Here is a 27,525-nt window from a genome sequence, read left to right as displayed (position 1 = left end):
TTATGATTAGTGATGCGTGTATACGACAGTGAAATTAGATGGGGCTGGAGACGCAAACCAAGAAACACAGGAAGGGAAGTACAGGGAACTCTTCTAGTTTAGGAAGATCCCATTAAGATTAAGATATCTGGCATGGGAAGTAAACCTGAGCACTTGGAAGTGCCTGGAATAAAGCCTTTGGTGTCCCAAACTTTAGTGCCCCAAAAAGTTAGAGACTGACAATTTTAAATTTGGTTTTTCCAATATTCAGTTTTCCACATCCATATATATATTTATATCTCTCCACAAAGATTGCCAGGATTTTAATGTGCATTTCTTCTAAAATACACATTTTTGCATCCAATTTGCCTAATTTAAAAAATATTTCCTCCCAATAGAATGCATTTTGTATATTTTCACATATTTGCATTTTTATACACATAATGTGTGTGTGTGTTTACTCTTTTGGTTGAAGGATTGCCTAACAAAAGTTAGAAAAGTTCTTTTCCATATATTTTGAGAAAGTGTGTAAGAAAGCATATATTAGTGAAAACAATATGCAAAATGCAAAAATGCATTCTATCAGGGGAAATGGGATCCAGAAGCCAGCCAGGAGCCTCTGGCAAAACTGGCAAATATGGCAGGAAAGGAATGAGTCTTTCCTATTGTTTGTTCCCAGCATTCAGTTATGTAGAGGTAGACTGCCCTTGAACATGGAGTCCCCCCATCAGCTTTCACAAGCATTGTTATACTTATCTGCCATCACTGGTCTAATCTTCCATGAAAACCATCTAAGTTAATTGCTGTTTGATAGCTGTGCTGTTAATGCCTTTAAAACACAGCCAGGCCAGCCTCATTTAAGGTTATCTCATTCAAAGGTGTATTTTCTTTTAAAAAAAACCTCCACCCTGTAAAATATAGCCCTTTTCAACAGATGCTTTTGGCAGTAATGAGTCTCTGCTAGTGGCACCACGGAACAATTAACAGCCTCTGTCTGCAGCTTGTTGACATGAACCTCACTCATTAGTGGTTAATTAGGCGACATTATTTAAATTGCATAGGTTGCATTAGCAGGTCAGGTGACTGCTCCCCCTTTTAGATTCGTGGGTGGGGGTGGGAACTGGACCTCAGCTGCGCAGCGAGGATGGCAAACATCCTTCCCTAGGCGATGCAGCCATCTCCCGGTTCCCTTTCCACCTGTCCTGCAATGCAAAGAAGAGGGAGCTTCAGCTGCCTGGCCCAACTCTCAAGACCCTCTTTTTTTCACGTGGCCCACCTGGCAAGGGCTGCTCTGGGGGGGCATGTCCATTGTCCCTTTTTAAATGGAAGTGTGGAGCGACTTCTCTTCCTCCATGTTTGTGAGGGTGTATTTCTCATGTTCTGCGCTGCGCGGGGGTGGCTCCCGAGGGGCGTGGTGAAGTTCAATGAAGAGCATGTAGATAGCAGTTCCGATAGCGGCCCCAACCATCGGGCCGACGATAGGGACCCACCAAAAGTGGTGGCCAGCCCTGGGGGAAGAGAGAGAGAGAGAGATTAACATTCCAGTGTTTTCGGTGCCTACATTTTTGTAGACCTGATTTGTGGTGGCTCCCCACTTCCACTATCAACTGCCTCTCCAGTGTGCTGAGACAATGTGGTACTGAAGCTTTGAATGGGCCACTGTGCTTTCAGTTAAAAGCTTCCTATCCATGGGAAAAGCTGCCTCTGGTAGAGCCTCGCCTGGTATGTCCCACGGAGGACCTTACGGTCTTCAAACAAAAACATCTTGGAGATCCCAGGCCACAGGGAGGTTAGGCTGGCCTCAACCAGAGCCAGGGCTTTTTCGGCCGTGGCCCCAATCTGGTGGAACGCTCTGTCACAAGAGACTAGGGCCCTGCGGGACTTGACATGTTTCCGCAGGGCCTGCAAGACAGAGCTGTTCCACCAGGCCTTTGGCCAAGGCACAGTCTGACCCCCTCCTTTGGTAATCCTCGCAGAACTCTAGCCCAATGGTTGCCATTAATTTGATTTTGAATTGATTTTAAAATGAATTGATTTTAGAATGCTGTGTTACTTTTATTGTTGATAGCCGCTCTGAGCCTGGCTTCAGCTGGGGAGGGCGGGATATAAATAAAATATTATTATTATTATTATTATTATTATTATTATTATTATTATTATTTCTCCTTGCTAGGTTGTTAAAGGCAAAGGAGCAGAGCCAGTAAATGGATCTGCAAGGGACCCACCTCGGCTACTGTCAGTCTTCAGGTGCAGCCATGTGGGGGCTGGTTTGGCAACAGGCAGAGCTTGTTTTGAGGGGCACCCTGTTCCCTTTTCTGTTTGCAGGCTACCATTGCTGATTAGAGCAGGAGGGGTGGAAACCCCTTTAACGTGGCACCTTGCAGCTGAAGCACTGCAACTTCTTACATTTTCAGGACCAGGCCTGAGAGTCTGCAGACAAAACCTCTTGAATTGGAAGTTTATCCTCATTTTGAAATGGAACAGAAGTCACAGTGCAATGATGCTAGCAGGGGTGGAATTGGGTAATAGGGTGCCCTGAGCAAGGACAAAATCTACACCCCCCCCAATAGTTCTTATTTTCACAATAATTCCTTTTGGTACAGTTGCTTATTATTGTTTTGCACACCCTTGGCTCAGCACCCGGGGGGGGGGGAGGGAACCACTCACACTTCCCTAAATCTGGCACTGATGCCAGCCACACTGGAAGCTGCGGGAACAACAGCACCAGGAGCACTGCTGGAAGGAAGCTCATATTCTTATTAGAGTCTCCCAAGAACAATTGACTGTTTCCTCTGCTCCGATTAGAAAGAGCTGCTTGTGTGTGTCCACTAGAGGTCAGCCTTGCAACACGATGGAGGCGAAGGCAGAGGCATCTTGTCCATCACTCTGAATTCCTCCACCTTCCTCTGTCTTTTCTGAGCCAGGGCACTCAGGGAATGTGCCTCTTATTTCAGTGAGCTTTTTAGAACTTCCACAGCCAGGTGAAAGAGCTTCAGCTTTGTGTTTAGAGCGCTAAATCCCTGCCCCAGGTTCAGGTCTCAGTCTCTTCAGTTAAAAAGTAGCAGGTTAGGGAAACACGACAGCCAGGTAACATACAACTGTGTTTTAACATGGAAGTTCCTGGGAAGGGACCCCCACTGAACTGCTGCTGCTGCACCACAGACAGAACAAGCCGGAGTCTGGTATTCTGTAACCTGAACTCCAAAGCCAAGAACAAGCCTTGGAAATTGCTCAGGGTTTGTTTGGAGTGAAGCCAATTCAAAAGACAAGACGGACTCTCTTGAGACGTGTGCACCACCATGCTGGTCTTTCACATTAAACCATAGTTTGTTTTACATTATGGTTTAATGTGACATTAAAACTGGGCCATAATAATAATAATAATAATAATAATAATAATAATAATAATTTTTATTTATACCCTGCCCTTCCCAGTTCAAACAACAAACTCTAAAACACTAAATTATAAAAGCAGCATAAAATACAATATAAAAACATGAATAACAATAAAATTCAAAAATCAATTAGATAATCACCAGGGCTAGCTGGCTGAATTGGTCCTACTTGGGCCAGCGAGGAGGCCAGGGGAGAATTAGCTGTAGGGTCTCAGAGTGGGTGATCTTCATAAAAGGGGAGGGGGAAGGAAGAGAAGGGAAATAAAATATCAGGCTGAATTCAAATTAAAGGCCAGGCAGAATAAGACGGCTTCAGATAGATAGATATAGATAGATATCCATGTGTTGATATCTATGGGGCAGAGTGGTGGTTCTGCCCATCTCTGCTTTTGTTGGCAGGGTGAGGAGCTACTTCAGAGTAGCGGCCAAGAGACTGAGCTATGAGTCAGAATCTCACCCTTGCCATGAACACGGATCTCATGAAGTGACTTTAAACTAGTCACTCTGCCTCCGACTGAGGGTAATAATGATGATTTACAGGATTGCTCTAAGGATTACAGCAAGGTAATTCACGTGAAAACAATGATAAGAACATAAGACAACCTATCTGGATCAGGTCAGTATCCTGTGGTCACAGTGGTTGACCAGATGACCGTGGGAAGCTTGCTGGCCAGATATGAGGGAAACATCCACCCTCCCCACAGACCCCACCTATGAGCAAAGCCATCATGGATTATGGCCCGTGATAGCCACGTCCTCCGTTAATTTGTCTAATCCTCTTTTAAAGCCATCCTAGCTTTTAAATGGTTCCACAAATGCAGTTTATCCTTCTGCCAAGGCGAGCGGACTTACGTGAAGACTTCAGGCCCCCATCCAGCAAAGTAGGTGAAGAGGCGTGGGGACAGGTCTCTGGCAGGGTTCATGGCACAACCGCTGTTCCTGGCCATGGAAGACGTCAGCAGTATGATGACCAGGCCAATGGCAATGGGCTCCAGCCCCTTCGGCACAGGAAGGTTGCACGGGTCAAAAACGGCAAAAATACCCAGGAGAAGGATGGCTGTCGACATCACCTGGTCAGTGAAAAGCAGGTGGATTCAGCCCAGGAGGTAGGACCAGCCCAAGACATTTGGGTACCAGAAAAGGGTGCCTCCCCCACCCTGGCCAGGGAAGAAGGGGTGAGTGAAGATCGACAACAAGAACAAGGGGCTGGGGGGGGGGATTGACATTGGGATCTGCTGCCCCTGTGGATCCTGCCACCTGAAGCAGTTGCTTCACGGATTGGCCAGCCCTGGATGAAGTTTTACATCTGGATCCATTGTCTCAGTGGATCCTACCGCCTGAGGCAGTTGCCTTACTTGGCCTCATGGGTGGGCTGGCCCTGCCAGGAAGAAGTAATTTTTATTATTGAGGGAGTGCTCAGCCGCTCCCACAAAACTTTTAAAAGACTTCCCTTTAAAATGCCACCACAGTTAGCAGCTGCCAGGGGCACTGTAGGCAGCCTCGCCAGCTGCCTATGCATATAGGAAAGGCCAGCTGAGGACACTGTGGGGTCCTCAGGAAGTGCAGGCACCTGGGGAGGCTGCAGACCACCAGAGAGATGGTTTGCAGAATTAAAGAGAGGATCCTCAACTACCTCAAAAGTAAGGTAAGCAGAACAAAATGCCCACACACTGTAGTTTTTGAATAAAACGTCTTATTAATTGATGTGAAATGTTTGACAAGAATGTAGAAGAAAAATTCAGCACAGCACCGGTGGCTTCAGCCCTCCTCCCTGCCCCCAAATAGTGGTAGAAAAGTTGCATGAGCAGAGCTGGCCCCCAATGAGCCCTCGATACGGGACTACCCCTGTGCCCAGTTTCCAGTACACAAGGTCGGAATATCCCTGGCCCAAGACTTGGGGTGTGGGGAGGTCCTACAGAGACTTGGAGCCCCCAAAGGTGGTGAAGATTCCAGCTTCCTCATACCCAGTTTTACACCACAGTTCACCCAAAGGAAAGCTCTTTTGTGGGCAGACTCTCACATTTTTGCTCTCTTGCTCCACTTTGTGCTGACCAGCTTCCAAATCCATTTTGCAGGGCTGGAAAAATAAAATTGCCCTGGAATTTGGCACAGCTGGTTCCTGGGCAAAGGGAATGTTATTCCAGCCCTAAAGTCCTGTTTCCACCCCATGCCTTCCCAGTGGCTCAGGCGTGTAATAGCAGTAGGGAGTCACCTTACCCCATATATGCCCGCTCAACTGCTTCAGCCTGCAGAACTGGCACTGTTACAGGTGCCACATCATATCCATTTCACACACGGACATAGTTCATCATTTAGTGTGGCAGAGCCTGCACTTCGGAACTCCCTGCCTATTGACACCAGGCAGGTGCTTTGCTTTACTCTTTTTGGCGCCTGCATAAAATGTTTTCATTTAGGCAAGTCTCTCCAGTCAGGTAGAAGTTACATGTGTTTTATCTCTCTTTAGCCACTGTAGATTTCAATTCGTCTGTTTAATGCTTTTATATACTTGATTTTATGGGATGCGGGTGGCGCTGTGGGTTAAACCACAGAGCCTAGGACCTGCTGATCAGAAGGTCGGCGGTTCGAATCCCCGCAACGGGGTGAGCTCCCATTGCTCGGTCCCTGCTCCTGCCAACCTAGCAGTTCAAAAGCACCTCAAAGTGCAAGTGGATAAATAGGTACCCCTCCGGCGGGAAGGTAAACGGCGTTTCCGTGCGCTGCTCTGGTTCGCCAGAAGCGACTTAGTCATGCTGCCCACATGACCCGGAAGCTGTACGCCGGCTCCCTCAGCCAATAAAGCGAGATGAGCGCCACAACCCCAGTGTCGGTCACTTTACCTTTACTATACTTGATTTTAACTGTGTTTCCCCCCACTCAGAGAATCTTAATATTTTATTTTAATTTTATGTAGACTTCTTGTTTTACAATCAAGTGGTATATCAGTTTTGTTAAATAAACACACGAAAGCACTTAATAGCGGAACCCTCAGCTCAGTCACTCCAGCTCCCTCAATCCTGCCTGCTAGATGCCCGGCTGAGCCACACAGGAGACAGGTTTAAATGGGTGAAATTACCTGATCTGAAAATCCATTTGCCACGGACAGATACTCCTCTGGGTAGGTCGCAAAAATATGTGCCGTTTTATTTACTCCTGTGACGGTCAACTTTCCCCCAGTGTAGAACATCAATAAATCTAAGGGGAAATGATGGTTAATAAATATTAAGCATTTAAACAGCATATTTCAGAGCACCTCATAGAAGGGTACTGCAGGTCCTTTTGTGCTCTTGAGGCATTGCTTTCTTGCAACGAGCGTGAAGTGAAATTGAAAAGTCTGCTTGGTATACACACACACACACACGCACACACACACACACACACACACACACACACACTCCCCCCCCCCATTAAAACTCTTCAGGTGGGGCACATTCCTGAACTAACCACTGTTCTCTCCTTGCGGGAGAGGGGAGATTTAATTACTCATTTCCTCTTTGCAGCCAGAGCAATTGCTGAGCATTTTTAATGTTTTTGTTTATTATAAATAATGATCAGAATTATTTTTTTATGACTGAAAGGAGGAGACCTAGAATTAAAGCCTTCCGCCATCCACAGCAGGGAACAGGGGCTGACTAACCAAGGGTCAACCCAGGAATGTTGGCCATGGCAGAGGACAGGAGACAAGCAGGGGCAAAAGTCTCTTTAAAAGAAAGGGGCAAGGAGGAGCCTTCTAATGAAAGAGACAGATCCTCTGAAAAGAGGAGTTTGTTGCTAGTCCACATGGGACAAGTGGAGGCAAAAATTAACTAACTAATTAAGTAATTAATCTGTCACATCTGAAGAAAGGCAGGAAGAACTCACACACTATGGCAGAAACCTTTTATAGATTTTCTGGGAATAAAACAAATGAGAGTGAACGAGTGAAGTTAATTCTGCAGAAAATGGCTTCAGTGGAAACAAACCCCAGTCTGCAAACTTGGACCGCCCTCTCATACCCTCCAACATTTCTCCGATGAAAATAGGGACATCTCATTCCATAATGATAATTTTACTATTTATACCCCGCACATCTTACTGGGTTGCCCCAGCTACTCTGGACAGCTTCCAACATATATAAAAACATAATACATTAACATTAAAAAAACCTTCCCTATACAGTGGTACCTTGGGTTACATAGACTTCAGGTTACATACGCTTCAGGTTACAGACTCTGCTAACCCAGAAATAGTACCTTGGGTTAAGAACTTTGCTTCAGGATGAGAACAGAAATTGCGTGGCGGCAGCAGGAGGCCCCATTAGCTAAAGTGGTGCTTCAGGTTAAGAACAGTTTCAGGTTAAGAATGGACCTCTGGAACAAATCAAGTTCTAACCCGAGGTACCACTGTACAGGATTCAGACAGGTTGGGGGCAGGATAATGCCATATCCTCAAACATTTCTCCAATGAAAATAGGGACATCCTAAGGAAAAGTGGGACATTCCAGGATCAAATCAGAAACTGGGACGGCTTCTCTAAATCCAGGACGTCCCTGGAAAATAGGGATACTTGGAGGGCTTGGCCTTTCCCTCCCTTCTTTCTCAGAAACATGCTTTTCTTTACCTACCCCCACTTTGTACACGTGTTTGTGTGTGTGTGTGTGTGTGTGTGTGTGTGTGTGTGTGTTGTTTAGTTCAGCATCAAGTCTGATGAAGCATGATTAGCATCCTAATAAGAAGAGTTTGGATTTGATATCCCGCCTTTCACTCCCCTTCAGGAGTCTCAAAGCGGCTAACATTCTCCTTTCCCTTCCTCCCCCACAACAAACACTCTGTGAGATGAGTGGGGCTGAGAGACTTCAGAGAAGTGTGACTGGCCCAAGGTCACCCAGCAGCTGCATATGGAGGAGCGGAGACGCGAACCGGGTTCCCCAGATTACGAGACTACCGCTCTTAACCACTACACCACACTGGCTCTCTAATAAGAAGAATATTAATTAATAAATGATACCCGCTACTGTTACTTCTGTTTGTTTTCTAATGGCACAACAGGGTTACCTCTAATGATTATCCCTGCAAAGTGGATGGATACCAGCTTTCATATTTGATAGCTAAACCTTATTTCTGGGCAAAATCCCTTAAAAAGTATTGTTGCATGCCACCTCAATCTCTGAGTGGTGTGAGATTCCAGGGTTTCCAGGAACTTACCCAGGGTTCAGTTTCCTAAGAATGAGGGGCAGTGGAGACTCTGGTGTCTTTAAGATATATGGCTTATTAACACACATATATACAACTTCACAGCATTAATACCCTGAAAGGTCTTGCTTCTCCCATAGTCACAGAATCTGATTCCAGCAGAGGTCAAGCATGCCTCTGACACCCAGCTTCTGCCTGCAGTCTGCTCTCAGCTCACACACCAGCCAAGTGACGAGGGGCAAAGACCCCCATTTGCCCACTAGTAGAGACACAGGTGGCGCTGTGGTCTAAACCACTGAACCTCTTGGGCTTGCCAATCAGAAGGTCGGCGGTTCGAATCCCCGTGACAGGGTGAGCTCCCGTTGCTCGGTCCCTGCCAACCTAGCAGTTCGAAAGCACATCAAAGTGCAAGTAGATAAATAGGTACCACTCCGGCAGGAAGGTAAACGGTGTTTCCGTGTGCTGCTCTGGTTTGCCAGAAGTGGCTTAGTCATGCTGGCCACATGATCCAGAAGCTGTCTGTGGACAAACACCGGCTCCCTCGGCCAATAAAACTAGACGAGTGCCACAACCCCAGAGTCATCTGTGACTGGACCTAACGGTCAGGGGTCCCTTTACCTTTACAGACCACTAGGGTTATTAACTCACAAAGAAACTTGCCTGACTAGTTCAACAATGGAATTCTCCTTTAAATTTTAACCCTTACTTGATCTATGAGGACCTCAGGAATTAGAAGGGACTCAGTCATTATACAGACTGACCCCACAAACTCACAACACTATTTTGCATTGTCCACTAGCCTGTCATTTCAGTTTGGGCACCTCAAAACACATCCAAACTGGCAGGAACTTCTTCTTTTTTTTGGACAGGAGGGGTCAGAAGCTACCTTGAAATGACATGAGATTCCTACAAGAAATTTCAACTTTTGATTGTTTGCCAAAAGGTTTCAACCTAAGTGTAACTTTGGTCTTTGTTGGGAAGTTTCCTGAGGAGGAGGAGACTGGTCTCTTCCACTCACCGTAGTTGATCCAGTAGACAGCAGCTGCGCCAACAAATGCGCCAAGAAACTGTGCTATGACGTAAACAGGGAATTTAATCCATCTTATCTTCCCCGACAGGCACATGGCAAAGGTAACGGCTGGGTTTATGTGACCACCTGAAAGAAGGAAGGTAGGGAGAAGAACAAGGGTTGGGAATAATTTTTATATGCAAGTTTTTATGAATCAGATATTTCCCTTCAGTAGATTTATTTCTTACTTAATCATGGCATTTATAGCCCACCTTTTCCCCCAAGAAGCTCAAGGTGGCGTACATGGTTCTCCCTATCTTTGTTTCATCCTCACAGCAACCCTGTGAGGTAGGTCAGGCTGAGAGGGAGAGTGACGGGCCAAAGGTCACCCAGTGGTTTCATGTCCTATCCTGACACTCTAATCACTACACCACTACTACAACTAGAGGTTTGGTGAAATAGTATAGTACCAATACTTTGGCCACCTCATGAGAAGAGAAGACTCCCTGGACAAGACCCTGATGTTGGGAAAGAGGGAGGGCACAAGGAGAAGGGGACGACAGAGGACGAGATGGTGGGACAGTGTTGTCGAAGCTACCAACTGCGGGAGGCAGTGGAAGACAGGAGTCTTCTGGTCCATGGGGTCAAGAAGAGTCGGACACGACTAAACGACTAAACAACAACAACAAATCATAGTACCAGCTTCATTTTGGGTGGCCAGGTGGATGATCCTTCTCCTGGTTCCATTCCAAGCCCAGTCCTTGGTGATCGTTCTGACACAGAAAGCCACAGACAGCTTGGAACCGAGGCATTTGATGGGTTCCCCTGAGCACCTGCCCAGACATGGTGATGGCTTTGGGCATGGGGAACACCCTTTTAACTGTGCCACATCTGCTGAGCTCTTGCTTGGAGGCCCTGCTGGCACCCGGATTGCAGAAGGCCCTTCCCCCTTAGTCTCAGGTTCGACTGGCGCCAACTCTGCATGGCTTGTCAGCACAAGTTAAAAGCAAATTTATCTTCCCACCTGCCTTTGTCTAAATTGGCACTGCTGGAGGAGGGCTGCGCCCTTGTTGAACTTAATGAATGAATGAATCTTTATTTGCTTCATTGCCATCGGCCACAGCAATAAAACAACAATACGATATACAAAGAATAGAAATAAAAAGTCAATTATATAAAATACATTTTAGGGTTTTGAATCAATAGTCAAATAGTGGATCTTATTCTGATTGCCCCAGATAAAAATCTGTTGAACTTGTTGGTTTGCTGGTGCTACTGCTCTTTTAAGGTTCTGTTCTGTTTTATTTATAATTTGGTTTTATTACATTCTAGGCATTATCAGTGCTATTTTTTACCTAGAAAAAATGGTGCCAGTACTCACCACGAAGTGCCACATTTTTAACATGGGGGGGGGGAAGGTGCTGGGACTGTGTCCCCTTGAGGACCCCCAGAAAAAAGCACTGGGCGTTATATTTTTTACATTATATCCTGCTCCAGGATTGGATTTTATGAAGAGCAGCCTAGAAATGCCTCCGATAGATAGATACATGCAAAGCAACCATAACTGAGATGGTATACGGCCCCTGACTTTAATGAAATGTTTCTGATAACAGTGACCTTTGCCTGTCAAAGGGGAGCTGGGAAGAAGGGGCCCCCTCTACGTGATTCCTCTGTTTGCTTGCACTGGGGGGTCAGGGTGTTATCTCAGGCACCCGAGAGCACCTCTGATGTATCATGAGCAGCAAACACAGATAACAAAAGTTGGATAAAGGCCAGCATTGTAATGTATCCAAAATGGTGTGACCCGCGACGAGCCACGGGGGAGTTAATTCTGAACTTTGGATTATTTCTTCTTTCACATTCTTCATCTAAGGATTGATGTCTGCTGGTTCTATGTGCCGAAGAGGTGGCTTTTCAAATTTCCTTGCCTTTTGGTTTTCTTTTAATCTGAATGAACAATTTTCTTCTCTTTCAGCAATTGCAAATATGGGCAGCGCATGGTAAGGTTTGGAGTAAGGAATTCATTTACTTTGTCATGAGGCCTTGTCCATCACTGACCGTTCCTGTCAAAAGAATGATTGTGTCTCCTGCTATGGATTCAGCCATTGAGCAGCACTGATGTGAAATGATTGACTGGTATGTGAGTGAAATGAGGGAGGGGCCACGTGCCAATGGTGGGCAGGGCCACAGGCAAAAAAGAGCAGGGCCAAGGGGAAGCTGACTTTATACAGTAGGCTACATTCCAACCACACACAAGGCAGAGGCGTCCATGCTGGACCTGTTCGCATTCTCTCCATCCTGCACCCAGGCAAGCATGAGGCGCTGGCCATTACTGTATTTTTTGCTCTATAAGACTCACTTTTTCCCTCCTAAAAAGTAAGGGGGAATGTGTGTGCATCTTATGAATGCAGGCTGCGCAGCTATCCCAGAAGCCAGAAGAGCAAGAGGAATTGCTGCTTTCACTGCGCAGCGATCCTTCTTGTTGTTCTGGCTTCTGAGATTCAGAATATTTTTTTTCTTGTTTTCCTCCTCCAAAAACTAGGTGCGTCTTGTGGTCTGGTGCGTCTTATAGAGCAAAAAATACGGTAATTCCAAGGAGGCATTCCAACCAGGCAAAAGCAGTTGAGGGGGGCAGAGAAGAGAACAGATGAGGCACTTGGCCTGGAAGCTCAGAGAAAGACTTCCAGGGCTGTCTTGATCTCCTGAGTTTGCTGTTCTCCACCCCTAGCTCAGTCAGTCTGAAACATCCTGATAGTGTCAAACCATTTGCAGAATGGAGAAGGGGAAGGGCTGTAGCTCAGGGGCAGAGGCCCTCATTTTGTAAAAAGAAGCTCCTGCGGCTGGGAAAGACTTCCACTTGGGAGAGTGGCTGGAAGAACCATGGCTTGTCAGCTTAGGCAACTGTGGGAGAGATGGGTGGACCAGTGTCCTGACTCAGTATAAGGCTGTCCACTCTCTCTGGGCCTTGGAGCCCTACATGGGAAGAGGATGAGGATTGCTGTCCTCTCCTCCTTTTGCAGTGTGCTCCTGTGGGTTAAACCACAGAGCCTAGGACTTGCCAATCAGAAGGTCGGCAGTTCGAATCCCCGCGACAGGGTGAGCTCCCGTTGCTCAGTCCCTGCTCCTGCCAACCCAGCAGTTCGAAAGCACCTCAAAGTGCAAGTAGATCAATAGGTACCGCTCCGGCGGGAAGGTAAACGGCGTTTCCGTGCACTGCTCTGGTTCGCCAGAAGCGGCTTAGTCATGCTGGCCACATGACCCGGAAGCTGTATGCTGGCTCCCTTGGCCAATAAAGCAAGATGAGCACCGCAACCCCAGAGTCGGCCACTATTGGACCTAATGGTCAGGGGTCCCTTTACCTTTACCTAACATGCAAAATAGCCCTTGCTGAATGTGGACATCAAACATGAGCATCGAAACATAGAATTGTAGAGTTAGAACAGTGGTTCTCAAACTTTTTTCTCTGGGCCACACTTTCAGAATAAAAAATTGCTCATGCCACACGCTCACTCCCAGTCTAGTGAGTCCACGAACCTCACCCTGGCCCATTATCTGCATGTGACCTTTGCAAAGCGGCAAGAAAACAGATGAGGCAAATATTTTGAAAAATGACACTTTGACAAGCAGGTGTCATTAGGTAGCTGTTTTCATTTGTGGCATGTTAGAAATTATGGCTTACACAGTGGCTCTTCTTCTTCACAAACTGTTGATAAGACTTCTGTGATGCTTTCTTTGTTGTTAAATGGTGTGCAAATTTGTTGTCCCAATCGTTATCTTAGAAGAGGCACCCAGGAGAAAACGACTCTTCCAATATTGGTATTTGCTGTGTGCAGTTATTATAAATACTTGCATTAAAACAGTGTTTTAAAAATCTGCATCAGTGTGTGATAAGTTGACTAATCAACTGAAGTGTTGCAGCTTTGCACCAAATACTCTTGTTGGTGTGTGGGGGTGTCAACATTTAATTAGGAGTAGGGGAAAATGGAGATCACCATACAATCTGTGCAGATGTGCATGAAAAAAATGGTGATGCATGGATTTGGAAAGGCAACATCTAAGTTGCAAATATTTAGTACAAAAGCCATTAAAAATGCCATCAAAACAGAAGCCCTGTGTCCCGTCCCCCCCGAATTTTGCAAATACAATTTCTTACAAATCTTGGCTGTTTCTGAACATTTTGGATGACCTTTTAAATCCACAACTCTTTCTTTCTTTCTTTCTTTCTTTCTTTCTTTCCTTGCAACACAGTTTACCACCAGCTCTCTTCTGAATTACTTCTCCTTTGATAACTCCAACTGTAGATTCAACCAGGACCAACAAAAGCACTTCTTCCTCCCTCCCCCACCTATGGATTCTTTTTGTGAATTCCTCCTGAATGGTTTTCACATCCAACCCCACAGCATCATATTGCAGATTATTTTCCAGTGAGTCACCCATTATAATGTGGATGCCTTTCTTGGTATTATTCCTGCATTTATTTCTTATGCAACAGGGGTGTTTTTTGTTTGTTTTGTTTGTTCCCAAGGGGCAACACTTGCCTGCTGTCTTTAATTTAAATCAATCCACTCATTTTCAATGGATTGATGTAGCCAGTTTACTGATTACACAGTGCAGCCTTACTAAATATTTTCACTGTTGTAGACACTATGAAAATAGCCATAAGATTTGTACTGTATAACATTTTCAAGTGTTCAAAGTGCTTCATTCACTGTTACTTACAGAAGCTCTGAAATAGACCTCACAACAACCCTGTAAGGTAAATCAGGATCATTATCCCACCCTCTTTATTACAAAAGGGGGGGGGCTGAGCGGAGAAAGGGGGCTTTGGCTAAGGCCACTGAGTTTTCTTATGGCAGAGATAAGATGAAAGCTGTGAACCTCCTGATCTGTAGTCTGGTTTCTTAGCCACCACTCCATCCCACCAGCTCTCCTCCAACTTCTTTAGCAACACGGTGAAAATGTCAGCTTACCAGAAACACCTCCGGCGATATAGATGGCGATAGTGACAGCCATGGCAAAGCCAAGGGATATCATTGGTGCTCCACCCAATTCACCTCTGCTAAGGACAGACTGCGCAACCGCGCCACATCCCAGGGCCTGAAGTTTGGGAGAGAGAGAGAAAGAGAGAGAGGGTGGGTGTACGCTCATGGTTTATAATGTTAAGGAAGGGTTAAGGAAGGGTTTTCATAATGTAGTTGAACACGTTACGTTCTACTTTGAATGGTCATAAAGCATTATTAAAATGTGACACTAGAGGGTGCTGCAGAGTAATCAGGAACCAGCAGTAGGCAAAGTGTGTTTTGACGATTAAAACAGGTAAGAAATGCTTTTATTTTACAAGTAGGCCCTGTGAAGTTTTATAAGGATATATCTAATATTGTTCTAATAGCATGAAATACCGTATTTTTCGCTCCATAAGACGCAAGTGGCCATAAGACGCACCTAGTTTTTTGAGGAGTAAAACAAGAAAAAATACAGTCTGAACAAAACAGTGGATGTATGATTTTTGTGGTTCATGCTGTGGCCACAGACATGTGATTTGACAGTGAGTTTGGGGTAGCCCAATGCAAAAATCCTGAGAATCCATGTGGATCCACGCCTTGTAACCACGTTTTTGCGCCATTGCAGCCCCACAAAACAGTGGGTGTGTGGTTTTTTGGGTGCAGGCTGTAGCCATGGACATGCTATGTGATCTGATGGTAAATTTGGGGTGACCCAATGCAAAAATCCTGAGGCTCCAGGGACCACGCATTCGCTCCATAAGACGCACAGACATTTCCCCTTACTTTTTAGGAAGAAAAAAGTGCGTCCTATGGAGTGAAAAATACGGTAGGCAGGGTAGACCCAGCCAGAGGGAGAGAAAAGCATGCTGGTTACAATCTGCAGCACTGCTTTTGGAAGGCCAGGCAGCCAGAATTTCATCCTCTTGCCAAGATGCTAAAAAATGGGCACATCACCTGCAAGTGTACTTCTGCATGGATCTTTTTTTAAAACCTCTTTTCCCATGCATGTTGTGCATATCACATACATCCTTTGTCATTAAAACAAAAAAATGAAGTCAGTTCTTTGAAGCAATTTGCCCACTGTGGGGCCCCTGCTGTATTTGTGAATACCTTGTTCCTCTTGACAGGGTGGAGAATGTTCGGAAAGGGCTACTCATTATTTGCAAATGCAAACTTTAACTTAAGCATTATTTGATTAACTGGCATATTTTAATTGGTGAGTCTGCAGGGGAAGGAGGACACAGGGTTTTTGGGAGGAGATTTTGGTTCCGGCATCTCAAAAAGTCACCTATATTTAGCTTTTGGTGGTATGCAAATATATTTCAGCTGTAGTCAATTGATTGATCAAAAGACTGCATTTTAATCTACCTCGAATTGTTTAATCTATTGTCAAGCCTTAGAAAAAGCTATATGAAGCAAATAAAAGTGAAACCTGACCCTTTTAGCCAGCTTAAAAGCTTCCTTGGGAAATGAAAGGGGAAGTGGAGGCCAGGAAATCCTGATGCCAAGGTCAACCGAGAAAAATACAGTTTAAAATGAGAGATCCTCTATAAACCATTTGGTTTCTCTGATAATTTATCTTCCCCCAGCCCCACCCTGACACTAAACATTTCATGAGAATTTAGTCTGTTTTATTAGATGTCAGTGGAACCCATTCCTCTTTGGGGTCTCCTCACGACCCACATTCAGGGTATTATTAATGGACTCCACTATAAAAATGTCCCTTCTCACGTTCAAACTTCTGCCCAGTTCAGAGCAGCCCCAAAGCATGGAACTCTCTGTAAAACTGGGCTGCATTTCACTTCCTTAAATGTTGTGAAAACAAGGGTGAATTTGACATTTCCTTCCCTAATTACAAGCAGTGATTCAGACTTTTTTCCCTCCGTAAAAACAACAGCAGAGCTTCTCTTTGTGGCAAATGTTGAGTCCAGAGGGGTGGGAATGGGGCTGCTATTAGGGATGGCAACGAGGGTTTTAGTTTGTTTCAGCTACCAAATTTACACTTCCCCAAACAATACACAAATCACAACACAGATACCCTTTGAAATTTACACTTCTCTGAATTTTGCAGTTTAGATATCTGACAAAAATGAATGCATACAAAACTGTATAAAATGCATATATTGGTGAAAATGACATAAAATGTATTTTTAAAAAATGTACACAAGATGAGTTTATTGAGAGTAATGCCCACTAAAACACTGACAATTTTTCATGGGATTTTTTTGCAAACACACACACACACACACACACACACACACGGAAATGTAATAATCAATTGAATTTTAAGTTTGGAGAAATGAGAAACTGAAGAGAATCCATAGTTGTTGCCGTGGACACAAAACCACCCTACAAGCCCAAGCAATTCCTTGCTATAGTTTGAGGCAGCCCTGTTTTCAGGGGTGCTACTGACACGGCATATGGCCTGAGATCCACACTTCCAGAAACCTTTTCTGATGCTGCACCTCAGAATCCTTTGTGACATTGCAAGAGAGCTCCCATTCATTGCACTGATGGTTGTGCAAGAGAAATTGCAGGTGGCAAGAGGTGAGGAGATGCAGTGCCAACGTGGATTGTCCCACTCAGGCACAGTGAAATTGGCATAATCTGAATAAACCAGCACCTCTTTGCTGACTTTGTCAGACGCTGGCCTGGCAGTTATGCCCCACACAATTCCCCCCAGCTCCATTTCCTTGTATTATGTGACATTACACAAGTGGCAACCCGATATGCAGATAATCTCTTCTCAGGTGGTTTGGATTGTGCTTGTATAACACTTACTTTCCCTCTTCACTAAAGAAGGGAAAAAAGGCAATTTCCTTCTTTGTCGCCTGCAGCCATTTACTCTAGAATAGCCTCTAGAGGAGTCATTTACTCTAGAGTAGCCTCTAGAGGAGGCTATAGCCATATGGTTCTGGAGGAGACTCTTGAGAGTCCCATGGACTGCAAGAAGTTCAAACCTCTCCATTCTGAAGGAAATCAGCCCTGAGTGCTCACTGGAAGGACAGATCCTGAAGCTGAGGCTCCAAGACTTTGGCCACCTCATGAGAAGAGAAGACTCCCTGGAAAAGACCCTGGTGTTGGGAAAGATGGAGGGCCCAAGGAGAAGGGGACGACAGAGGACGAGATGGTTGGACAGTGTTCTTGAAGAAACCAACATGAGTCTGACCAAAGTGCGGGAGGCAGACACTGCAGTTCAAAACAACAGATTGGCGCATGTGGCTCTCCAAGGTTTCTGGGCCAGGCTTGTTCCTGGGGCTGCCTGGAGCTGGGCTCTCCTGGGCCTCCTCTATGCTTGGCAGGAGCTATGGCAGGCAAATCTGCACCTTTTTGCCCTCACTTCCCAGTTCTCATTATCCTTGCCGTTTGATTTTCCGCCCAGCGATAAATAAGAAAGATGGTAGCTATTAAGCGGAAGCTTAGCTTGGCAGCCTGTGAGGATGGCCGCCTCTGCCAAAACGCCCTTGCCTCACAAGACACCGGATCCGTGTTTTTGTCTGGAAGGTGGCTAACCTCACATGGAGGAAAACAGTTCTCCCTCGGAGGAGGGAGCAGCTCCCTTATCCCCTAGGAAGTAGCCGTGTTTCATCGGCAGCCCACTCATGCGGGAGATTAAAGACCGGTGTCTTTTTCTTTCGGCTGCTTTCAGGAAGTATGTATTAGTGTTTCCAAGATACATAAATATGACTTTCCAGTATAAATAGGGTTTTTCTAAGAGGTCTGGGCCCTCAGCTTTTGGAAGAACAGGTCCTCCCTGGGTGGCCTCCGCCAGGCTGGTAATTCCTTTGGCCTCCATTCTCACTTCGTTAAATGGGGATTAGAGAGACAGTTACCCTACAGTTGGGATCCGCCTTTGCCAGAGGATGTTTGATGTTAGCGAAGCTGACTAGAAACTGAGGCAGAAATGTCTGATAATAAATAAAGTCACCTTCTCATCCTTTCTTAAGAAAGGCATTTGGGGCTGGATTAATGAATAAGCTAAGGATGATTTAGAGTCCTGGATAAATTGTCTTATGACAAGGAAAGGCCCATGGTGTACATTCATTTTATCCCATTATCAACTTTGGTCTAACAGGTGTGGTAGGTTTTTTGGAGAACCACAGAAATACTCAAAACCTATTTAACCAGAGATCATAGAATCACAGAGTTGGCCTTGTAAGCCACTTAGTAGAGTGCATTGCAAAAAAATGAGAATCCTCGTTATTATGTATTTTTACATGGCTGTTCATTTGTATATATTTTTTAAAAAAATTATATGTATGTTTTATGATGGCCTATATTTGTAATGCCTAATAAAGGTTTGGTGAAGTAAGTAAGCATTGCAAGAAAAGGACAACGATTTGCATACATTTGCATGTGCATAGATGCAAATTTTGAAATAACAATATAAATGAAAAAGAGATACAATATATCTCACCATAGAAGGGTTGCCCAGATGACCCTCATGGCCCCTTCCATTTTATGGTAGGATTGCTATACATCTAGAATTTCTCAGACATAGATGATATTCTGCTCTTGCTAGGAGCGTTTGGGCAGAAATTGCTTTAATGTCCGGGAAAATCTGGATGTATGGAAGCCTATTCTATGGATTTTCACCTTTTAAAATATGGCAGCCCTATTCTATGGGTGTTCTTGGACTCCAGCTCCCATCAGCTCCTTCTGGCATGGCCATTGGTCAAGGATGCTCCTGGCCAGGAATGATGGGAGAGCCAGTGTGGCACAGTGGTTAGAGTGCTGGACTAGGACCTGGGAGATGGGGCTTCAATCCCTGCTTAGCCATGAAACTCACTGGGTGTGAACTTAGGCCAGTCACAGCCTCTTAGCCTAATAATAGAGGACACAATTGATTCAGCAGTGCAGAAATGCCTGAATGAGTGAACATACTGTCCAAATGATGGTGGGATGACGATGTACACACCATAGGCAACAACTGTGCTCTCTTTTCACCTTCAGCTCTTTCAAACCTGCCATCCGTCTGCAGCCTAGCAAGAGAGCAATCTGAGAAATATCCTCTGCAACATTGCCAGGGGACTGGGGAGCACGGCCTGCAGCTGGCCATGCGGACATTAACAATGACTGATACGTGGTGAGATTTGACCCACTTCTCTTGGTGCAGGTGACACATAACTCTCTGGTAAAGTACTGAATTGGCTGGACAACTAAGTGGCTCTTCCTTGATAATTAGTTATATATTTATCGTTTCTCTGCTGCATATTAGAAGGTAATCAAACTTGCAGTAATAAAATGGGCCAGATCCATTATTCCATAGGTCTCCAAGGAACACAATCAATACCCTTTCAGGTTCAAATGGATTTCCCTTCATTTGGTTTCAGGCCCAAGTTTAATTTATATATTAAAAAAGCAGCTTGGAATTAAAGATGGCCATTTAAGTACTCAAAAACTGTGGATGTAAGCCATACCAAGATTGCTTTTTCAAAGACCGCTTCCATTCAAATGGCAGAATGTGAGATTATTGCTCAATCACAAAATGTATGTTCCATAAGGCGATAGCCAAACTCTATACATTTTAAAGCTTTTAAAATTCATAAAGATCTGGTTCTAATTGCACATGGAAAATGAAACCTGTACACTCAAAACATTATGACTGTGTTTTTGTAAAAAAGAAAGATAGGTTTTACAGGTAAAAACATTAAGTAGGAATAGAAGTGTTAAAATAGTAAATAGAAAAGGAACTGGCTGTATTTTCTCATGTGGATGAGTTCTGATGGTTTGTGCCTGGGTGCTAAAACCCTTTTTTATAGACAGGCAAGCATTACAAGGAGTTGGAAAATGACCACTGTGCACTATGGTGGCCATGAATCCCACAATCAGAACATCAAGGAAGCTTTGTTATATATTGTCTTGGCATTATATCCCAGATCAAAGTCTCATCCTTCCTCCGAAAAAAGGTGGAAGTGGTTACCTGCCGTTTACCATCACAACAATCAGGTGAGATAAATTGGGCTGGGAGGGAAAGAGGCCTGATTCACAGGTGCCAAATCAGGGTTGATTAAACTACGGTTTCTTAATTGTTCATTTGTTTGAACCCTGCTTAGCAGCTGAACTATTGTTTGTTTACTGGTAACAAACTGTGATCTAAAGCCATGATTTGCTCTTGGCTTACAGATTTTGGCTTTTACTAAAGAACACAAGAAGAGCCTGCTGGATCAGGACATCGGATCATCTAGTGCAGTATCCTGTTCTCACAGTGGCTTCCCAGATGCCTGTGGGACACCCGCAAGCAGGACCTGAACACAAGACCACTCTCCCCTCCTGCAGCCTCTGGCAACTGGTATTCAGAAGCATGCTGCCTCCAAGCATCTTTCAACTGTGGCCTGGTGTTGTGCATGGATCCAGCACCCTTAGTTCCTTAACCATGGTTTCTTTGACCACCCCATCTCACCAAACAACAAAAGCACTTGGCAAGAGCAGCTGGGAAACCAACCCAGCCCAAGCTCTCTGGTATGTTGAAAGGATAGCTCAGTTGGTAGAGCACAAGACTCAAGGTCATGGGTTCGAGCCCCATGTTGGGCAAAAGATTCTTGCTTTGCAGGCGGTTGGACTAGAATCACCCTTGGGATCCCTTCCAACTCTCCAGTTCTATGATTCCATTATTCTACTGGCACCCAAAAATTCAGAGGTGGCCTAATGAGTCACAGGATACTGGAGTAGGCAACAGCTGGCCTCCCCTGCTAAGAAGAGGGTGGGTGTGAAGAGGAAAACAGCAGTTTGGGTTGTCTGAGGGAGAGAGAAGGAAAGAAGAGAGGGAGAGAAGGCTGTGGTCTGGCTGAGGATCTGATCTGGGTTCACAGATCTGCTGCTTTTCAGGCGTGCCTCCTGTGGCCTCCACTTACGCTTTGCCTGCAAATTTGTAATTAAAGTGAGTATTTCAAAAGTGCCCCATGCCATTTGCAGTGCCCTAAATTGCATCCAAAGGAAGCCAAACTCAGGCATTGCAGGAACTTCTCAACACTCTGGGAAGTAGAGAACGTCCCTCAGCTGAGAGTACGGAATGGGAAAAGTAAACATCCACAGCAGGAGCCTTCACCAACTTGGTGCCCTCCAGATGTTTTGGACTACAACTCCCATCAGCCCCAGATGGGACTGATAGGTAGAAACAGAAGGAGGGCGCCAGGTTGCTGAAGGCTGGACCACTTTCAGCTCTCTGAATTGAAAGGATTGTCTGCGTTCAGCCATTGTGTTCTACATCTGCTGGGTAAAATGGAAACACTGGACAGCTTGTTACGATGGGGTGAAAGTACCAGCAATTTTAGAGCCACACCCATTGATAGCCTCTAAGAGATCTTTCCCAGCTATCACACAGGGTTTTTTGTTTCTTTATAAAATAAATCACACTAAGGAGGGCGCTTGATCATGTCATTGTCCAGGGCTGTCCTTCCAAGTTAAACTCCAGACTGGCGCTCACACAGATGGCATTTTCTGGCCTCCAGGGGACTGTCAGGGTGGTTATTTTAGTCTGGATGTGCTTCCCTGGAAAACGTGCCACCCTCGCCTCTTCTCCAGCCTTATCTCCAGCCTCTCCAAGTGCCGGAAAGTGGCAGCCCCCCTTTTCAGCAGCCCTCAGCCAACACATCTGCAATGCGAGTCGCCACTGTTCTGCATCTACAATTCCTGGCTTCATCTTGACTGGACCCCTCAGGGACTGAAACTGGGCCATAGTGGAGCTGCCTGTTGCTGGCACGCCAGAGACAAAAGAAAGGCAGGCGCTTGGGCAAGAGCGAGCTGCTCTGACCAGGACTGGGGAGCTTGAACAGAAAAGGTAGAGCAAAGGGTGCTGTTCCTTGCTTGGTGCTGCCTCTGGGTCCAGCCAACCAGATCCGAGGGATGTCCTTCCCCTTGGCTGGATCCTGTATTTCTGCCTTGGCAAACACTCGTTTTCTCTCCCACCCCCGCCTTGAGCATCTGATTCATTTCAAATACCTGCAGCTTGCTTTTCCATTTCAAATAAAGTTCCCAAAATGAGTTGCAATAATTTGAGGAATCAAAGGAAGTCAAGCAGAATACCAGCTCGCCAGATTGCAGTGCAATAAGAAGCACCACCAGTCAGACCTCCCTTTATACAATGTCAGGAGCTGGAATCAGGAGCAGGTCAGTAGTAAAACACCCAGTGTCAGTTAACTCTATTCAAAGAAAACAAAAACAGTGCAGGCCTAGTGATCACAGCAACTCTTCCTAGTAGGTCTTGCCCCAAGAAGGCAGTTGTGAGGACTGAAGGTCCCTGACTCCCCACCGCTCTCTAAGACTCTCTCCCAGGTCCTTCCCCAGCAACCTGAAGCTCCTCCATATCGTCTTTCTTTGCTCCACCCTCTTCATTCGTTTTTGTGTTCTGGGAGACAAGGTGGGAGGGGAGCTGGTCACAGCAGGAGGGGAAGACTTCCTGGCTTCTTCAGCAGCCTGCCTGACCTACTCTTGGCCCCCTTCCTCTCCAGCCTCTGCTTCTGCTTTTGAGTCAGAACTGCTCTCTGCCCCAGCCTCTTCTTGCTCATTGAACCCTGTTACATCTTCAGCTTCTGACACCTTCTCCTCCCAGTCTTCTCCCTCTGACCACTCATCGTTGTCCCACCACCAATCCCCTGGCTCTGAGCCTTGGGGTTCCCCTGGGGGTTCCCTTGAGGGTTCCCCACCATTCCTCTGCATCCAGCCAGTCCATGGCATAGGACCCCCAAGAAGCAGCCATCATGGGAAGGAGCTGGAGAAGGGCCTGTGCTGAAAATTCTGATTCTCAGACACGTTCAGATAGGAGAAGAGGACCTCCCAGCATTTGTTATATGCAAAGCGAAGAGGAATTGTGTTCCCTCCAGAGGTGGTGGTGGTTGCCATCTGTGACACAATTTGCATGCTGCAGGTCTCAGATTGGGTGGGGAGGGAGACCCCCCAGGTTTCTCCTGCTCCAGGCAGCTGCTGTCTAGATTGCTGGCTACCCCACAGCAGAGGATCACAGGGGCTGGCAGGCTGCAAATCATGGGCAGCAAAGCCATGCCAGACTATGATTACTTCTGCATTCCAGGGTTCTCTCGCTATCTGGGCCAAGCATCAGCCACCTCCATCCTGGCTCTTGCCACCCCTTGCTTTCAGCTCTCAGTTTACCCTCCTTTAGCCCTGTAGTGTATCAGTCATGGACATTGTGATGTTCCCTCACTGCATAGGCAAATAAATGTCCGCTAGCTGTGCTAACAAAGCCCCCCCCCACTGCTTTCCTAACCTTTGACCTTTGTCTGTGCAGTTTGTTGTCTTCTGGTGTCTGTTTGATGTTGTGTGTCATTGCAGGTCATTTGTTCTGGAAACCAGCTGGAATAATGTAGAAAAAACCCCAATTGCTCCTAGGACATACCCTCTGACATTTCTCTGATGAAAATAGGGGCGTCCCATTCCATAATGATAATTCTACTATTTATACTCCACCCATCTGACTGGGTTGCCATTCTGGGCGGTTTGTAACATATATATATATATATATATATATATATATATATATATATATATATAACATATATAAAGCACAGCTTTAACATATATAGAAACATCATGTAAAAACTTCACTATTCAGGGCTGCTCAGATGCCTCAGGGGTCAGATAACTCCATACCCTCGAATATTTCTCCAATGAAAATAGGGACGTCTCAAGGAAAAGCAGGACATTCTGGGATCAAATCAGAAACCGAGACGGCGTCTGTAGATCTAGGACATCCCTGGGAAATAGGGGCACTTGGAGGGTCTGCTAGGATGCTCAGGACAATATGGGCCTAAGCTGAGAGCCAGCACCTGGACTTTGAAAATAATTAAAATTATGCAAGCGTCCATTTTGTGTTTGCTTTTATAGGGATAGAGATTAATTCTCAAGCCCAGTTTGAATTTAGTTTCCAGTTGGGGGAGTAGCCCAGGTTCCAGTTGGCAGGGGGCTGGTTTCTTGAATAGATCGAGGGAATCTGCATTCCACAATGTTCCAATCAAGAGTTTGGGTAGAGCGGAATGCATTCTGGACTTAAAAGTTCTGTTCTTAGACTTCAAAGTGGCAACACTCTTAGGGGCATCTTGTGCTGGTACCACCAATTGTAGGATCCTATAGAAACTTTTAAAAAGTGTTTATAAGCCCCTGAACAATGCATTTTCTGTTACTTGTTCCATGAAAATCAACAGGTGTCCCATCATTTATCTCATATCAAAGATCTACCTTATCTGAGATCTATTTTTATTCCAGCTGTTCATTCCTGGTTCATCACTAAATAAAATGAAACACAACAAATTGTGTGATCAAAATATGGGGGGACTTGTTAGATAAACACTAAAACAGCATGCATGGTGTATTCTTAATGTGACTCCGATTATGTAGTGCAATTTACCATATATTGATTTCATAAAAGCTTGTCAAAAAAACCCCTCAAAGTGGTTTACAAAAAAGATAAAACAAAAAAATTATTGATAAGAAGGCATGGTCTCTTTCAATGTATTCTGCAGCTTCCATTCATTTCAATGGGGCTTGCAGGGAGAACACTCTTGTGGATTACACCCCATGGTAATTCATGGAAATTCCTCACCTCCGGCACCAAAATGTGCCAGGCCAGTACAAACTTGCAAAGACCTGTGCTTACTTCCTATTTGGAAGCCCTCAGCAGGGGCAGATTTAGGGGAGCACGACTGGTTCGCCCACACTGGGTCCCGAGCCGAAAGGGCGCCTCAGGGGGTGCTGCAACAATGACTTGGAACAGAAGGCGAGAGCCAGGGTGTGGGCAGAATTTGGGTGTCTCACAGGGCGTAGCTGAGATTTGAAAGCTCAAAATCTGCCACTGGCCTCAGGCACCTTATTATCTCACAGGCTCAGTTTCTCAGTCTGTAAAATGGAAGTTCTAACTATGGCTGGAAATAAGCGTGAGCTACAGTTTCACTGGCAAACCACTCTAAACACACAGACCCTGGGCTGTTGCAAGGACAAACAGCATTTGTATTATTTAGCACGTTGCCAATAGAAATAGGTAGCTATAGTTGTTAACTGAAACCCAAAAACCCAACATGTTTTGGATTAAGTCAGCCTTCTCCAACTGGCGCCCTCCAGATGGTCTGAATGCCAGCTGGGACTGGTGGAAGTCGAAGTCCAAAACATCAGGAGGCCGCTGGGTTGAAGGAAGGCTGGGCTGTGTTAGTGATGCGATCCTGCCTGAACTTCCCTTCCCACCCTTTGTTGTCTTTCCCAGTGTTGAATTTTGGATTGTAAGACTCTTGGGGCAGGGAGCTGTCCTCTTGAACCTTTCTAAATCATCAGGCACACTGAGAGCACCATAGAAATAGTCATAATGTGCTGGGCATAGAAAGGGCAGCTTGTGCATTATGTGAAAAAAAGCATGCACCCAGCCACCCTTTGCACAGCCCGCTCAACACCAGTTTAGCCAGTAGGCACTGGGGATGAATAAACTGGGGAGCAAATCTGAGAATTTCACTTTCCCTCAGTTTATTATTTTTCCAGTCCTAAATTCAGTTTCTCCACATTTCCACATCAGCTAGCAAACTTTTTTTTTTAGGTCCTGAAAATTCTTCAGCATTTTAACATGCATTTTATACCTAAGACAATACATAACATTTCTTGTAAATGGCATAAAAGTTTTATTACAATCAAGTTATATATTTAACTTGCCAAATAAAGTCAAGCAATAATATTTTTGCAAAGCAATTTTCTCTAACACAATGTGCTTTCGTATGTCATTTTCACCAATGCATGCATTTATTTGCACACTACCCTAGTAGATACACATCATTTGGGCTGGAGAAATGCAAAATTTGGAGACGTGTGAATTTCAAAGGATGGCCTCATTTTGCTCTGCACACTTTTGGAAACTGCTAATTTGGTGACTTTCCCTTTAAATGAAAACAGACTTGAATGTGCCCCTCATCCCTCAATCTGGGACTGCTATGTTTTATAAGGCAGCACAACAGCTGAGTGGGCAGCACACCTCAACCTTCCTTGCTGAACTGCTGTGGCAGAAGATACCACTCACCAGTTGCTCTGCTTTGGGTCAACCCTGTTAGGAAGGAAAAGAGGGAGGGAGGCAGGCAGGAAGCTGCTCACACTTACTACAAGAATGAACGTTCCCAGGAATTCTGAGAGGGCTTCCTTCACCAAATGGTTCCTCAGGGCCAATTTTTCCTTGAAGCTCCTCTTCATGTTCTTGCTCATTTTGGCTCCTTCTTGCTTGGTGCTTCTGGAGCCAGGCAACAGAAGAACGGTAGTAGCTTTACAATCTTCTCTGCAATTGTCACTTTCTTCCCCCCCCCTTTCTTCTTAACTTTGGCACTCCTTCTCATATGTTGAAATACGAGCTGTGGAGTGCCGCAACACAGTCCTTGGAATCATCTGATCGTTCCAGAGCTTTACAGAGACCACTTCACATTCCCTGCTCGTTCATTGAGAGTTTCCATCATGTGCTTTTCCTTCCTGGTCCTGCAGGCACTATTTATATCAGGCCTGACTAGATAATAACACACGTCAGCTCACTTCCAGGAGCTAGCCCACACTTTCCTTCCTAATTCCCTCCTAATTTCTGGCTCTCTGGATTAATCATTACCTGCTAATCATGACCCCCACCTCCAAAATAAACACCCATGCAATTAAACAAGCTGAGGGCAGGGTGGGGGACAGGACAGAAAGGCAGGCAAATGATCTCTTATATTACCTGCCAAATGCAAAAGCACTGCAGTAATTGGCTGGTTTTTAAAAAACAACAACACAACAACCCTCAAAAGATTTTTCCTTTGGATGCTTACCAGGAGGTGTGTCCATACTGAAAAGGTGAGAGTCAGATTGCTGCTTGCATTTGTGGAATGCATTCTGTCTCCACATGCCCAGGTGAACAGAGAGCATTTCAGGCAAGGCGAATCAATGGCATTGCTCTGGCATCCCACCAGATAACCTTCTGGGTGTTAAAAACACCAGGAGAGCCCTGCTGGATCATTCAGACTCCT

At 45.4% G+C, this 27,525-nt stretch overlaps 1 protein-coding gene across 1 annotated transcript; it reads right to left on the bottom strand.

Moving 5' to 3' along the window:
• Positions 1-27,525, bottom strand: AQP9 (aquaporin 9). Its single transcript, XM_080980856.1, has 7 exons — positions 27,328-27,525; positions 26,639-26,765; positions 14,522-14,648; positions 9,561-9,698; positions 6,448-6,566; positions 4,227-4,444; positions 1-1,487 (listed from the first exon to the last, which is right to left on the bottom strand). The coding sequence occupies exons 2-7, from the start codon at positions 26,738-26,740 to the stop codon at positions 1,298-1,300; spliced, it is 894 nt and encodes a 297-aa protein (XP_080836982.1). The 5' UTR covers positions 26,741-26,765; positions 27,328-27,525; the 3' UTR covers positions 1-1,297.

The sequence above is a fragment of the Podarcis pityusensis genome (genome assembly GCF_964106645.2).
Source record: "Podarcis pityusensis genome assembly, chromosome: 14".
NCBI lineage: Eukaryota > Metazoa > Chordata > Lepidosauria > Squamata > Lacertidae > Podarcis > Podarcis pityusensis.
This window is presented reverse-complemented; position numbering and strand designations above follow the sequence as displayed.

Bases quoted from the DNA above. Each gene is read 5' to 3' on its own strand.
- AQP9 (XM_080980856.1), bottom strand. From the start codon at position 26,740: ATGAGCAAGAACATGAAGAGGAGCTTCAAGGAAAAATTGGCCCTGAGG. The intron at 9,699-14,521 runs GTAAGCTGACAT...TCCTTCTTTCAG, and splicing joins TATCGCCGGAGGTGTTTCTG to GTGGTCACATAAACCCAGCC. The intron at 4,445-6,447 runs GTAATTTCACCC...TTCACTGACCAG, and splicing joins CAAATGGATTTTCAGATCAG to GTGATGTCGACAGCCATCCT.